Raw genomic sequence first — 12,052 nt, 5'->3', positions numbered from 1 at the left:
CTTAACAATCTTAATTACAGAGCCGTCCCCATACCCCATCCGGTATGAGTGTCAAGATATTAAATCTCAATACCCCGTCCGATATGAGGGTGAAACGGGCCGTCCCTATATCCCGTTCGGTATGAGCACTAAATTACCAAGTCTCTATACCCCATCCGGTATGGGACAACATTCGTGGTAGGGTTCCCTATGAACCTGGTCTGTCCATCATCTCCTAGGACATCTAGTGAGGCTGTCATCTTATCTGTGTATTAGATCACACCCTTTTCCTGTTTTTCCTTAGTCTCCGTTACCAAATCAAACGTAATTATATAAACAAATAAACATGCATCCGGCAATGCAATCTATTATATATGCATTTAAACCATAAAATAGATAAACTAGAAACTATCATGCTTTAGCCTGCAAGATCAATCAATAGAAATCAACAAAGAACAATGTCCGGTTCGGGTTCCATTAGCAAGCCGTAATTAATTATGTTCATCTATTTAATTTGTACAAAATATAGTATTATCATTTAGTCAAACTTCAATTTCATGATAGGAAATAGGGTGAGGGGTCCTTACTTGATTGATACCAAAAAACTAAATGGTTTACTGCATCTACGGGCGGTCCCTGGGGTCCATAAATTTTTTTTCGGGAACTGAAACGCGTTTACAGTACCTACAAATGTCCCAAATAACCTAAAAATCAGTCACAGGGCCTAGAGTTGGCTATTTTCAGCCGTTTTAGGCTGAATTCAGCTAAATTTGCATAAGTTCCTGCGAGAAAACACACTTAAGGCCCTCGGTTGGCCGAAAAAATGTAGAAAATTGAAACTCACCGGCGGCGAGACTTTCCGGTGCGGCGGCTCCTTCGACTCACGTTGCGGTTAGGTGTTTTGCTCTGTTCAACTTGTAGAGAAGGAAACGGTGATCACAACGGTGAAAAAATCACATCGAACGGAAATCGAGAAGTGCCTCATTGGAAGTGTTTTTTGAAATACCCTACAGCGGCGCCGCCGGACTTTGCCAGTGTTTTTCGGCCAATCGGTCGGTCTTTTTGCTGTGATTTGGTCATGGGCGTGTTTAAAATTAAATTATGAGCAAATGATGAAATTTTTACCTTGTTTGGCGGTCGAAAATTACTTCGGTGCTGCGGCAAGTGGCGGCGGTTGGCTCCTCGGCGGCTGGGCTGTCTTCTCCAGCGAGGGGTTTTGGCGGTTAAAGTTAGGGTTTAGGTGCGGATGAGGTTATTTATACCCATCTGCTTTTGATATGATATGTCTATCGCTTTTGACATGGACCGTCTGATCGCGATTAAATAGAGAGTGAATCTGGACCGTTCATCACGATTCAATCTGGGCCATCCGTGCGCGATTCAATCTGGGCCGTCTGTGCGTGATTCAATCTGGACTATCCGTGCGCGATTTCAATCTGGACTATCCGTGCGCGATTTCAATCTGGACCGTTTGTGTGGGCAGGAACAGATCTCAACTGTTCGATTGCGCGTACCCGAATCGCCCACATGGCTCCTCCCCGCGTGACCTTCCGTGTCAGTGTCTCTGCCACATGGCACATCCTGGTTGGTCGGGGCTACTGACCGAGCATTTGACGTAACACTATTTTTTTAAATTGCGTTTTGATCTCCGATTTCTGATTTTTCTTTAAAAAATACTCTCAGAACTTAAATTTTCACTCATTTTTTTCAAAATTATTTTCAATTTAATCATTAACAAATTTTTACCTTTTTTTTTCGTTAAATTAAAATAAAATAAATAAATAATTATTTTTTAAAAAATAAAAATAAAATAAATTATTGGGTATTACAGAGATAACCATGACATTCTTTCCTTAAATATAAGACAATAATATATAGAACTAGAATCAACCCGACCGTATAAGTTTGCATATAGCATACAGATACATACAATACATCATATATATATATATGTGTATATATTGAATGTGGGTCATATTGATGTATATCATAAAAATTCTCCAAACAGCTAGAGTTTCTTGTACATGCTCATTGGTTTCAAGGCTGAACTATGTTAGACCATAAGGGAGCAGAATTTCCTGGTGCGGCTTAACTGTCAACAGAAGGTATATATAATTATTTCTTATATATATACACATACACCAGGATCTCTTAGGCAAGCTTAAACATAAAATTGTCTGTAAACTATTAAAATCAATCTTTCACATTAAAAAAAAAAAAAAACAATGATAGTCAATAAAATTTACTTATCAGTCATCAATAAACAAAAAAAATACATTAAATTTACGTGAAAAATTCTTTAATATGAATAAAAAATTACGTGACCGAAAGTCATACGGACAAATTTATTATATTAAACCAATGAGTATAAAGAGAGCATTTCTAGTATAAATTAGGGTTAGATACAACAAATTATATTAACTAAATGATTCAACATTAAAACAAGTAGCTGGTGTTTAATATAAGGAAAGACCAAACTTTCTGGTACTCTCTCTACTACAAAAAGGCTGGGCATGAAGAAGAGAAAAAAAAAAGAATCGGGAGACCTGACCCCGAATCTAATTATCGTTATATCATTATTATTATATAATTTTTATCTAATTAATCAAATAAAACCGAATTTTGAAAAAAAAAAAATGATATAAGTATTGATCTTATACCTTTCAAACAATTGTTTACTTAATTAATCGTCTTTCTGCTTTTATTCTCAGCTTCTTCTCTCTACATCAAAAACTATTTGATCAAATATCAAATTATAGCGCCGTGTTTTTGGTTGTTTATGTTTTTCGTAGCTCAAACAATATTCTTCTCATAAATTAGAGCAAAAAATCCTCACCTTATGTTTTTCTCGGTTACTTGTTTGACCAAATTGCTTATTTTTCGTGTAGATTAGAAAACTCTAAAAATTTATATTTCCGAACATATTTGGTTTATTGAAAATGCTTTATTTAATTTATCTTCCAACATTTGACATTTTATTTTCTTTAATTGACTCTTTTGTTTACAGATTCACAACTATTAGTAGTTCATAAAATAATGCGTATTCTATTACTCATTTTGCTATAACCCTAATCGACGTCAATATTAACTCCTTTTTACGAGGATACGTATTCTATTACTCAATTCACCTCATTTGCCACTTACTGGTTCTTCCCCCAACCACCTTGCCCACCCACGATATCCTTAGCTATTCCTCACCCAACTCAGTCTATTACAACCTTTATCCCACTACCTCTAATCTTTTTGCATCACATGATTACCTTGTCTGAAACCAAAAATTTTAAACCATACGGTCTAAATCAAACCAGTGCTACTCATCTTCTACCTAATTCAGTTGAACCCACTTGTGTTCCATAAGTTCTTAGACATGTTCACTAGAGAAAAGTTATGTCTGATGAGCTCGCACACTTTTTCAAAATGGTGTGTAGGAATTTGTTCCGCCGAGCATTTTCTCAAAAATGTGGTTGACTGGATCGTCACATTACTGTTCGAATTGGTTTGAATCTCGGGCCTTACTCAGTGCATGTCGCGCTTACAGCCCAAGAACGATTTCAAACCTACTACGTCCTTGATATATATAACTATATATATATATATAGTTATAGTTATAGTTGTGTTAATGAAGTCAACTCTCCCAAGAACGAAACCAACTCATTAATTGATGGAGAGTCATCTCACCCAGAAAATTAAATAACATGTCTCGCCGTTCTCAAGACACTTTCTGATGGCCACCTAAATGCAGTGACGCAGACTTAAAACTCCCACATTTATTTCACTTCTAATTTATCAGCCCAATTAATACCAGACTTGTACACTTCTTGCATTATACATAATAATAATAATAATAATAATATACCCATAAAATTAAATCATATTATAATCACTAACATAAATAAGTAATTTAAAGTTTGTTCTAAATGTTGATAATTCATAAGCATAATAATATTAAGAATGTGCAAAAACTGATATTTATCTGCTCTCATAATATTAGCATAATCACTTTACTATTCTATAATTGTTATTAGAAATCGGATATTTTGTTATCACGTATATATAAACGATGACCTGTTGAATTTTGTTAGATAACTATATGATAATCTATCTAATAATTGAATATTTATTCACTATCTAAGTATACGATAATGAATTATTTACAATATAAAATTCTTATTTTATAGTTTTTGAATTTCTATTTTTGAAATGGACTATGAAAAAATTTGTTTTAACCAATATTCTTCTAATGAGCAAAGCTAAATTGGGTAAATACAATAAAAAAATTAGGTATGTAGCTTAAATGAAATGGGTGATACTGGATTTTTTCCTTTTAAAATTAAGTAAGGTACTTGGTATTAAATAGAAATTTATTAGAGGCATATGTGAGACTGCAACTAACACAACTTGCTTAAGCTTGTGTCTATAAATGAAGAGAGAAGAAAGAGGTAAGGTGGAGACATGGCTAGAAATGGAGGAGCCATTGTGGTTGAAGATGAAGAGAATCCCTATTCTGCCACCAGAATTCAACCAGTTGCCTCTACACCAATGTAAGTACTTACTTCCATTTATACCCATATATATATATATATTACAATACATTTAAAAAAAGATTGTTAAATTCATGCTTAGGGTAATTTAGAAAAGTTCTAAATTGTATTAAAATGACAAAAAAAAAAAAAAATTATTATTTTTTAATGAATATGTGTCAAAATTGATGAAAAAATTATGAGGGTATTGTTCTAATTACATATAAAATTATGATTAAGTTCACCTTTTTAAGATTTTAAGGATTTAATGTAAAATCCAAGAATGCATTTGAAATTATGCAAAATTGATGAAAAAATTTCTAATTACATATGCTAAAAATTGAATATTAAAATATATTAGGTTATGTAGAGTTGAGATCCTCAATTCTAAGGGTTGTAAAGAAAGTGAAAATTGAAGGAATAATTTTGAACAGGCAATAATTCTCTTTTTTTTTTTTTTTGAGAAATTAATTTAAGATTTTCTAAACTGTTCTTTTGAAACAAATATTTTACAGGGCTCAGCAAAGGAATACAGAGAAAGGGAAGAAGAAAACTCCAACTACATTGACAGGAGTCTTGGGCTTCAAAGACCTATTTTCTTTGAAGGTTTAGAGTCAGTGTGTTTTTAGCTTCATTTTTATATATATATATATATATACATAATTTCTTATTTAACATAATAATTTTAGGTATGGAGAGCGTCTTTGGCAGAGCTTCTGGGCACAGCAGTTCTTGTTTTTGCAATGGACACAATAGTCATATCTTCCTATGAGACTCAAACCAAGACTCCACACCTTATAATGTCATTTCTTGTTGCCATCACCGTCACAATTCTCCTCCTCGCTACCTCTCCGATCTCCGGCGGCCACATCAACCCTATTGTAACCGTTGCCGCTGTTCTAACGGGCCTCATTTCGGTCTCTCGGGCTATCGTCTACATTCTGGCCCAATGTATTGGTGGCATTCTAGGTGCATTGGCCCTAAAAGCTGTGGTAAACAGCACCATTCAACAAACATTTTCACTCGGAGGTTGCACGCTCACTGTTGTCGTTCCTGGCCGACACGGACCAGTAGTGATCGGGCTTGAGACAGGCCAGGCCCTTTGGCTCGAGATAATTTGTACATTTGTGTTTCTCTTTGCGTCGATATGGGTTGCCTTCGATTATCGTCAAGCCAAGGCCTTGGGCCGGTTCATGGTTTGCCTTGTAATCGGAGTGGTTGTGGGCTTAATCGTGTTTGTATCCACGACAGTGACTGCAACAAAGGGCTATGCCGGGGTTGGGATGAACCCGGCGAGATGTTTGGGCCCAGCGCTGATAAGAGGAGGCCATCTATGGAGTGGACATTGGGTCTTTTGGGCAGGCCCAGTTATAGCTTGTGTAGCTTTTGCATTATATATAAAGATGATTCCTCGTGAACATTTTCACGGTGGAGATTAAATTAAGGAGCATGTTGATGGGTAATTATTATGGTGTACTGTTATATTATATATATATATATATATATATATATATTAATGCTGTTAAAGTAAGGTAGGTTTTGTAGGTTTGTATCGATCCTGCAAATGCTAATGTTGGGTCTCTAACCAAACATGCCTTGGTTTCATCGTCTGATGGAATAAATGCAAAATGTTCATCAGTATATATATGTTTTCATTGCAATTATATGCAGCATATCTTACATTTGTATATGTATATATAAGGTATATGTTCAGAAAATTCTCAAGATAATATTGTTTGTTTTTCTATTATTTCTTAGTTAATGATTTGAGTAAAGATTAGTTGGGTATTATCTCTTAGAAATTCCCATATCTTAGACTAATAAAACAATATACGGTATATAACAGAGCATATACACACGCACATATATATATATATATATTTTCTAGTTGATGAACATGCTGATTCACTTCACTGCCAAACAACTCTTTCTCAGCTACCACTAGATAATCCCTATAAACATTTATTAGCTGTCTTTTGGATTTTTTCTTCAAAAATTTATTTTTAAAAAATAATTAGTAATCTTTTATTTTATCAGTGTTATTTAAATTTACTCTGCTAAGCAGTGCCATGAATATATATATATATATATATACATATATATGAACAGAAAGCTCATTTTCTTGCATTCTAGCCAGCTCTACATTCATAAGTTCTTAGACACCATGGAGTCAGTCATTGTCTCCTCTGATCGATCCACTCATAGTGCTTTATCTACTTCAATTGAGAATTATGATAAAACAAGTCCAACAAGAATATCTAAGAACAATAGTTTTTTGGCTTCCATTGGTGCTCATGAATTTTTCTCTCAAGAGGTAATCATTATTGTTCATTTATAAATAATTTAATTACAATTAATTAATCATATGAAATTAAAGTTTAAACTCTTATAGTTGATTTTATAATTTTGTTAAATAATATATAATTTATAAATTAAATGATTCGTATGTTTTTTTTTTTCTATAAAATTTTGTTAATTTATAAAAATTTAATTTAATTTTTACAGATGTGGGGAGCAGCAATCACTGAATTAGTAGGAACAACATGTCTATTATTTACATTGACTATTTCTATTGTCGCGTGTCTAAACTTTCACGAGGTAGAATCAAAGCTTCTCGTTCCAATTGTCGTCTTTGTCATCCTCTTTTTCTTCCTCATGGCGACAATTCCTATCTCAGGCGGCCATATGAACCCAGTCTTCACATTCATTGCCACCCTCAAAGGCATCATAACAATAACTCGTGCTGCCTTCTATTTCTTAGCACAATGTTTAGGCTCTATCATAAGTTTCATCATAATCAAGAGTGTGATGAACCATGATTCTGCTACTAAATTCTCTTTAGGAGGCTGCAGCATTAAGGGACATGGATCAACTGGGTTACACCTAGGAGTTGCATTGATGCTAGAGTTTTCTTGCACATTCTTAGTACTTTTCGTAGCAGTAAATGTAGCTTTCGACAAGAGGAGGTCCAAGGAGCTTGGCGTATCAAAAGTATGTGCTCAAATTGCGGGAGCAATGGCACTTGCTGTGTTTGTATCGATTACAGTCACGGGCCAGACTGCCTATGCGGGTGCCGGCTTAAATCCAGCAAAGTGCTTTGGTGCTGCCATATTGCAAGGTGGATTACTATGGAAAGGTCATTGGGTTTTCTGGGTAGGATCTTTTTTTGCTTGTATTGTTTATTATGGTTTCAGCTTGACTTTACCTAAACAAGGGCTTGATTGGGTTGAAGGAGAGTATGATGCAATGAGATTGGCCAAGGCTTGTTGGGGAACCAAGGACTTTCCCAACTCTTCTCTTCAAGAGAAAGGTGATGGACCTTAAAAAGTTCTGTCCTTTTTCAAATTTATCAGTCTTCTATCAGTCAAAACCATTAAAATAAAATCTTTGTAAAGATGTCATTCAAATTATTAGTAGTTGAATATGGTCTATGATGACGATTCCGGATATTTGATTCTATAAAAAGATAATATACATACGGCAGTTATATGCCATTGGCATAATCGATGAACTGATAATACATATCTTATGCAAAAGATAACTTTTTGGCCAAAATTAATTTATTTTACTTACTTTTTGTTTACTTGATATATCATAGACAGTTACCATATATATGTTATTAGTAAACTAGGAAGACGGCTGCAGTAGCGTAGAAGATGAGGCAAGTGGCTCGTGCACAACCGAATTAGAAGACACCAAGATGGGATTGCTCTCTAGCTGCAACATGATGCTTCCCAAGATTTCAGTCAAGAGTTTCTTGAATTCGTCTTCTTTAACCATCTTTCCATCATCCGCGTTTGTAATTTTCAGCACATCCTCGATAATTTTGTCCATCTATAGAATGTTAATACAAAAATAGAGATTCTGATCAGTATCCAGGACAGGCAAAACCAGTTAAGCGTAAACTTAAATGGATATTGGTTGGATCAAAGATAGGTCTCGAAACAATACCTCCTCAACTGCACCAATTGGAGGTAACCCAGCTGATGGAGCCACTTGATCCAGCACAACACGTAAATAGTCCTTTGAGATTTTCCCATTACGATCTTTTGGAGCGTTTTCGAAGGCTGTGTGCAGTGTCTGCATCAAAAACCCGATTGCAATAAATACTAATTGCGTTCATTAAGGCTGAAACATTTCAATCAAACACTACATCTAGGAAACTGACAGATTTGAGAGCAAGAAAACAAAATTGTCTCAAGACTTGGAGATATACCTTGTCTAATTCAAACTTGTTGGACAATAATCTCTTGATGCCGTTTCCGTCAAAGGTATTTTCACTATGAGCAACTATCACTGGCTGCTCTTTGAGGTGTTGAGCCACAGTTTCCGATACTTTCTTGAACTCCACCAGGAATATATATTGTGAAATACATGTTTCCTTATAACTATCCACAGTACAAGAATCCAAAGCTGGTTCTACAATGGTGCTCATAACCTACACAAGCAAAAGCAGCCGAGGAGGGTCAAAATTTGTCATAGAAACATTCATTTTCTCAATATAAGTTGAAATGTGTGCAAGAAGTTTCGATTTATTACCCAAGAATCCGAAGAAGGGGGCATCCCTTGATCAACAGAAAGTTTTTCAAAAGCCTTAACAATGTAATCCCGAAGTGATACTTCAGGTGACTCTATCTGAGTAAATAGTGATGCCATCTCAGGTTCATAACTTGGACTATTGATGAACTCTAAGAGATCTTCCCCGTCAATTCGGAGGATCACAATAGGATCTCGTTTCAAACCAGCCGCCATACCTAGTAGAATGTCTGAAAGAACTCCTTTAAATTCAGATTTGCTCACCTTTTGCTGCTTGCCATGAGTGAATTCATTCAAAACCTGTAACATAACATATCAAAAAGTAAAAGCACTCATTAAGTACTTCTAACTATTACCATATGGAAACATATAACATGCCAACAAGTAAGAACCAACCACCAAGTACTTTATTTCTTAATTTCCTATTACCCAAATCCAATCACTCATTAAAGATCCACCGACAAAAGAAAGGAAGAAAAACCTTATTTTTAGCTTCAAGATCTTCTCTTTACCCTTTCTTCTTTGGTTGGGGGGAAGATGGATCCAATCAAAAACCTTACCATATTGTTGACTCTAAGGACCACCATGATATTAGGGTTCTACTTGTTTTTTTGTGGGAAGGAAAATGATGCTCCACCAAAAGCTTACATATTTATCAGGCACCCAATTGGAGGAAATACTACTACACAATAAATTTGTGTGCTTTATTACAATATAGCTGATTAGGGTTAGTTTACCCGCATCTTCTAGTAGATTAGGTAGAATCTTACTATCAGTTTTACACAAGTTGATTAAGGAGAACACAAGCAAAAAGGAACATACTTGGTCGGATTAAGACATTCATTCATGTTCAAACTTTTATAATAAAGTTCTGAAAAAAGACATAACACAAGTAGTTTCGACACTATTAATCACTAGAATCCTCTTTTGAATAACAAGAAAAAAATTATTAAAGTAGGGGGCAAAGAAGCCAAGTTGGGGAAAAAAGAAAGGTTCAACCGAAAGCAAAATTAAAACCCCACAAAACACCGACCTTGTTGAATAATAATTCGGAATTTTCTCCAGTTGCCTGATATAGAAATCTTTTAAACAAATGTTGTTTTCTTCTAATACTTCTATATAGCAAGAAACATTTTCTACTGAAAGTAAGATAAACATGGAGATATAAAGTATGTATATATATATATATATAAAACAAAAGGAACACTTGGAAGTACATGTGAGCCCACAACTTTGTTTAATCATTGCTTTTATTTTACAATTAGCAAGACAAGCATGCACATATATATAAATACATCCAAAAGGCTGGGGAAACAAAGGAAATTATTAAAGCATGCAAATTTTAACTAATTTATGGAAGATGATTCAGAATTTTGGTACTTTAAAGTACTTGTTAAACCCAAGCAGGAAAAGAAAAGTCAAAGTCAGACGTAATATAACACCTTATCTTTTCCATATGGCTTGATTTAGCTTGCATCAAGAATTGATCATCATGATGTTTCTCTGTTTTTCTACATCTTTCCTCTAGTCTCAAATACAACTTTTATTATATCATAAAAAGACTTGAAAACATTTTGTATATTTGATTGTTTTATGCTCAACAGTCTTTGACATAAATAGATAAGTAACCCCTGAATTTTGTGATTTTAGAAATTTCTTTTTCTTGGGTGTTTGTCATTATATTTTGACAGAAAAATCTGCGGGAAAAATTCAATAGTAAATTCAATTAATACCCAGAAAAGAAAACCATGTAAACATCAACCTAAATTCAGATCATTCAACAAAATCAAAGAAGAGAAAAACCAAGACATGCATTGTCCATCTCCTTGAATCTCCTCAAATCAAGAACCAGAAAATTCAACAAAGAAAACCAAAAAAAAAAAAAAAAGGAAACACCCAGAAAAAAATTGAAGATATTTTGGAGGCACAGACCTCAGAATAGATATGATCAGAGTCAGGAGAAGAGCCCTGAGAGGGCAGGCCAAGGGCAGCTCCAAGATCAGCAACAGCAGGCTGAAGTTCCTTAACAGAGAGCTGACCGTCTCTGTCTTCGTCCAGCTCCTGAAACTTATGCTCTACGAAACTGCTAAAAACCTCATCGTTCCCAACCAACTCTATTATACCAGAACCATCTACTACCTGCTGGCTCTGCTCATGACTTTTCTTCTGTGATGTTATGGTTGTTGTAGCGCAAGTCTCCATTAATTCTTCTCTGCTTTTTTTTAGCTTTTTCCTTTGCTTTATTGGGTGTTGGGGGATGGAAGCAGGGGGGTTTTTCTTGTGAGTCTCGTGAGTTGAACACGAGTTAAAGCTGACGGGTGAGTGAGTTGAGTGGGGGAGGTGAGATGAGGCTCTCCTTGCTCGTTTCCTTTATCTCTGTCTCTCTGTCTCTCTCTCTTGTTCTTGGGGTGGCAGCTTTATATATGTATACACTGTGTGCTCTGTTGCGCTTTAGTTATGGGGTAGTTCAAAGGAAAAGGTGAAAGTGAAGGCTCTGTTTGGATGCATTTTCTAGAAATTTTTTTTTTTTTGTTTTTGAAGGAAAATAAAAGGAGAGATAAAAAATGAGAGCATGAATTTTCTCAAAATTAAAAATCACTTAATCATAATTATATGAACATCAAATTTTATTTATTAATATGTTAATAGATTATAATAATTAAATTAAAATTTATTTTAATAAATTATTATAATTTCATAAAGGACCTTATTTTATTTAAAAAAAATTGATTTTTTTTTTTACCCAAATTAAAAAGCAAGTCAAACAAATACAATAATTTCGTCATTTAATTCAATTAAAATTTTTTATCACATCATCATAGCTATAAACAGTACAAAATTATTGAAATTTCTTTTATTACTTTATCACAAATCCAAAGAGTGAAATATTATATTTTGGTGAGTGATATTCGATAATTAATTTAAACAAGAATTACTGAATTTGATAATTAAAGGAAAAAAATTATAAGATTTTAACTAAAATTTCATGATTTGTTAAAGTTACTAAAAGAATAATT

At 34.2% G+C, this 12,052-nt stretch overlaps 3 protein-coding genes across 3 annotated transcripts; 2 read left to right on the top strand and 1 right to left on the bottom strand.

The window, feature by feature from the left end:
• The first annotated feature begins 4,360 nt into the window (after nt 1–4,360).
• Nucleotides 4,361–6,140, top strand: LOC110816600 (uncharacterized). Its single transcript, XM_088222835.1, has 3 exons — nt 4,361–4,520; nt 5,015–5,105; nt 5,189–6,140. Exons 1-3 carry the CDS (start codon nt 4,432–4,434, stop codon nt 5,936–5,938), a joined length of 930 nt encoding a protein of 309 aa, XP_088078961.1. The 5' UTR covers nt 4,361–4,431; the 3' UTR covers nt 5,939–6,140.
• A 138-nt stretch (nt 6,141–6,278) lies between these two features.
• Nucleotides 6,279–7,823, top strand: LOC110816601 (uncharacterized). Its single transcript, XM_022044854.2, has 2 exons — nt 6,279–6,813; nt 7,005–7,823. Exons 1-2 carry the CDS (start codon nt 6,601–6,603, stop codon nt 7,821–7,823), a joined length of 1,032 nt encoding a protein of 343 aa, XP_021900546.2. The 5' UTR covers nt 6,279–6,600.
• A 100-nt stretch (nt 7,824–7,923) lies between these two features.
• Nucleotides 7,924–11,449, bottom strand: LOC110816602 (Calcium-binding EF-hand family protein). Its single transcript, XM_088222834.1, has 5 exons — nt 10,968–11,449; nt 9,039–9,335; nt 8,716–8,937; nt 8,451–8,579; nt 7,924–8,333 (listed from the first exon to the last, which is right to left on the bottom strand). Exons 1-5 carry the CDS (start codon nt 11,235–11,237, stop codon nt 8,127–8,129), a joined length of 1,125 nt encoding a protein of 374 aa, XP_088078960.1. The 5' UTR covers nt 11,238–11,449; the 3' UTR covers nt 7,924–8,126.
• Nucleotides 11,450–12,052: the final 603 nt, after the last annotated feature.

The sequence above is a fragment of the Carica papaya genome, chromosome 6, assembly GCF_054855325.1.
Source record: "Carica papaya isolate Zhongbai chromosome 6, ASM5485532v1, whole genome shotgun sequence".
NCBI lineage: Eukaryota > Viridiplantae > Streptophyta > Magnoliopsida > Brassicales > Caricaceae > Carica > Carica papaya.
This window is presented reverse-complemented; position numbering and strand designations above follow the sequence as displayed.

Bases quoted from the DNA above. Each gene is read 5' to 3' on its own strand.
- LOC110816600 (XM_088222835.1), top strand. From the start codon at position 4,432: ATGGCTAGAAATGGAGGAGCCATTGTGGTTGAAGATGAAGAGAATCCC. The intron at 4,521-5,014 runs GTAAGTACTTAC...AATATTTTACAG, and splicing joins CCAGTTGCCTCTACACCAAT to GGCTCAGCAAAGGAATACAG. The intron at 5,106-5,188 runs GTTTAGAGTCAG...TAATAATTTTAG, and splicing joins AAGACCTATTTTCTTTGAAG to GTATGGAGAGCGTCTTTGGC.
- LOC110816601 (XM_022044854.2), top strand. From the start codon at position 6,601: ATGAACAGAAAGCTCATTTTCTTGCATTCTAGCCAGCTCTACATTCAT. The intron at 6,814-7,004 runs GTAATCATTATT...TAATTTTTACAG, and splicing joins ATGAATTTTTCTCTCAAGAG to ATGTGGGGAGCAGCAATCAC.
- LOC110816602 (XM_088222834.1), bottom strand. From the start codon at position 11,237: ATGGAGACTTGCGCTACAACAACCATAACATCACAGAAGAAAAGTCAT. The intron at 8,938-9,038 runs GTAATAAATCGA...TTGCTTGTGTAG, and splicing joins CCCCTTCTTCGGATTCTTGG to GTTATGAGCACCATTGTAGA. The intron at 8,334-8,450 runs GTATTGTTTCGA...AACATTCTATAG, and splicing joins CAATTGGTGCAGTTGAGGAG to ATGGACAAAATTATCGAGGA.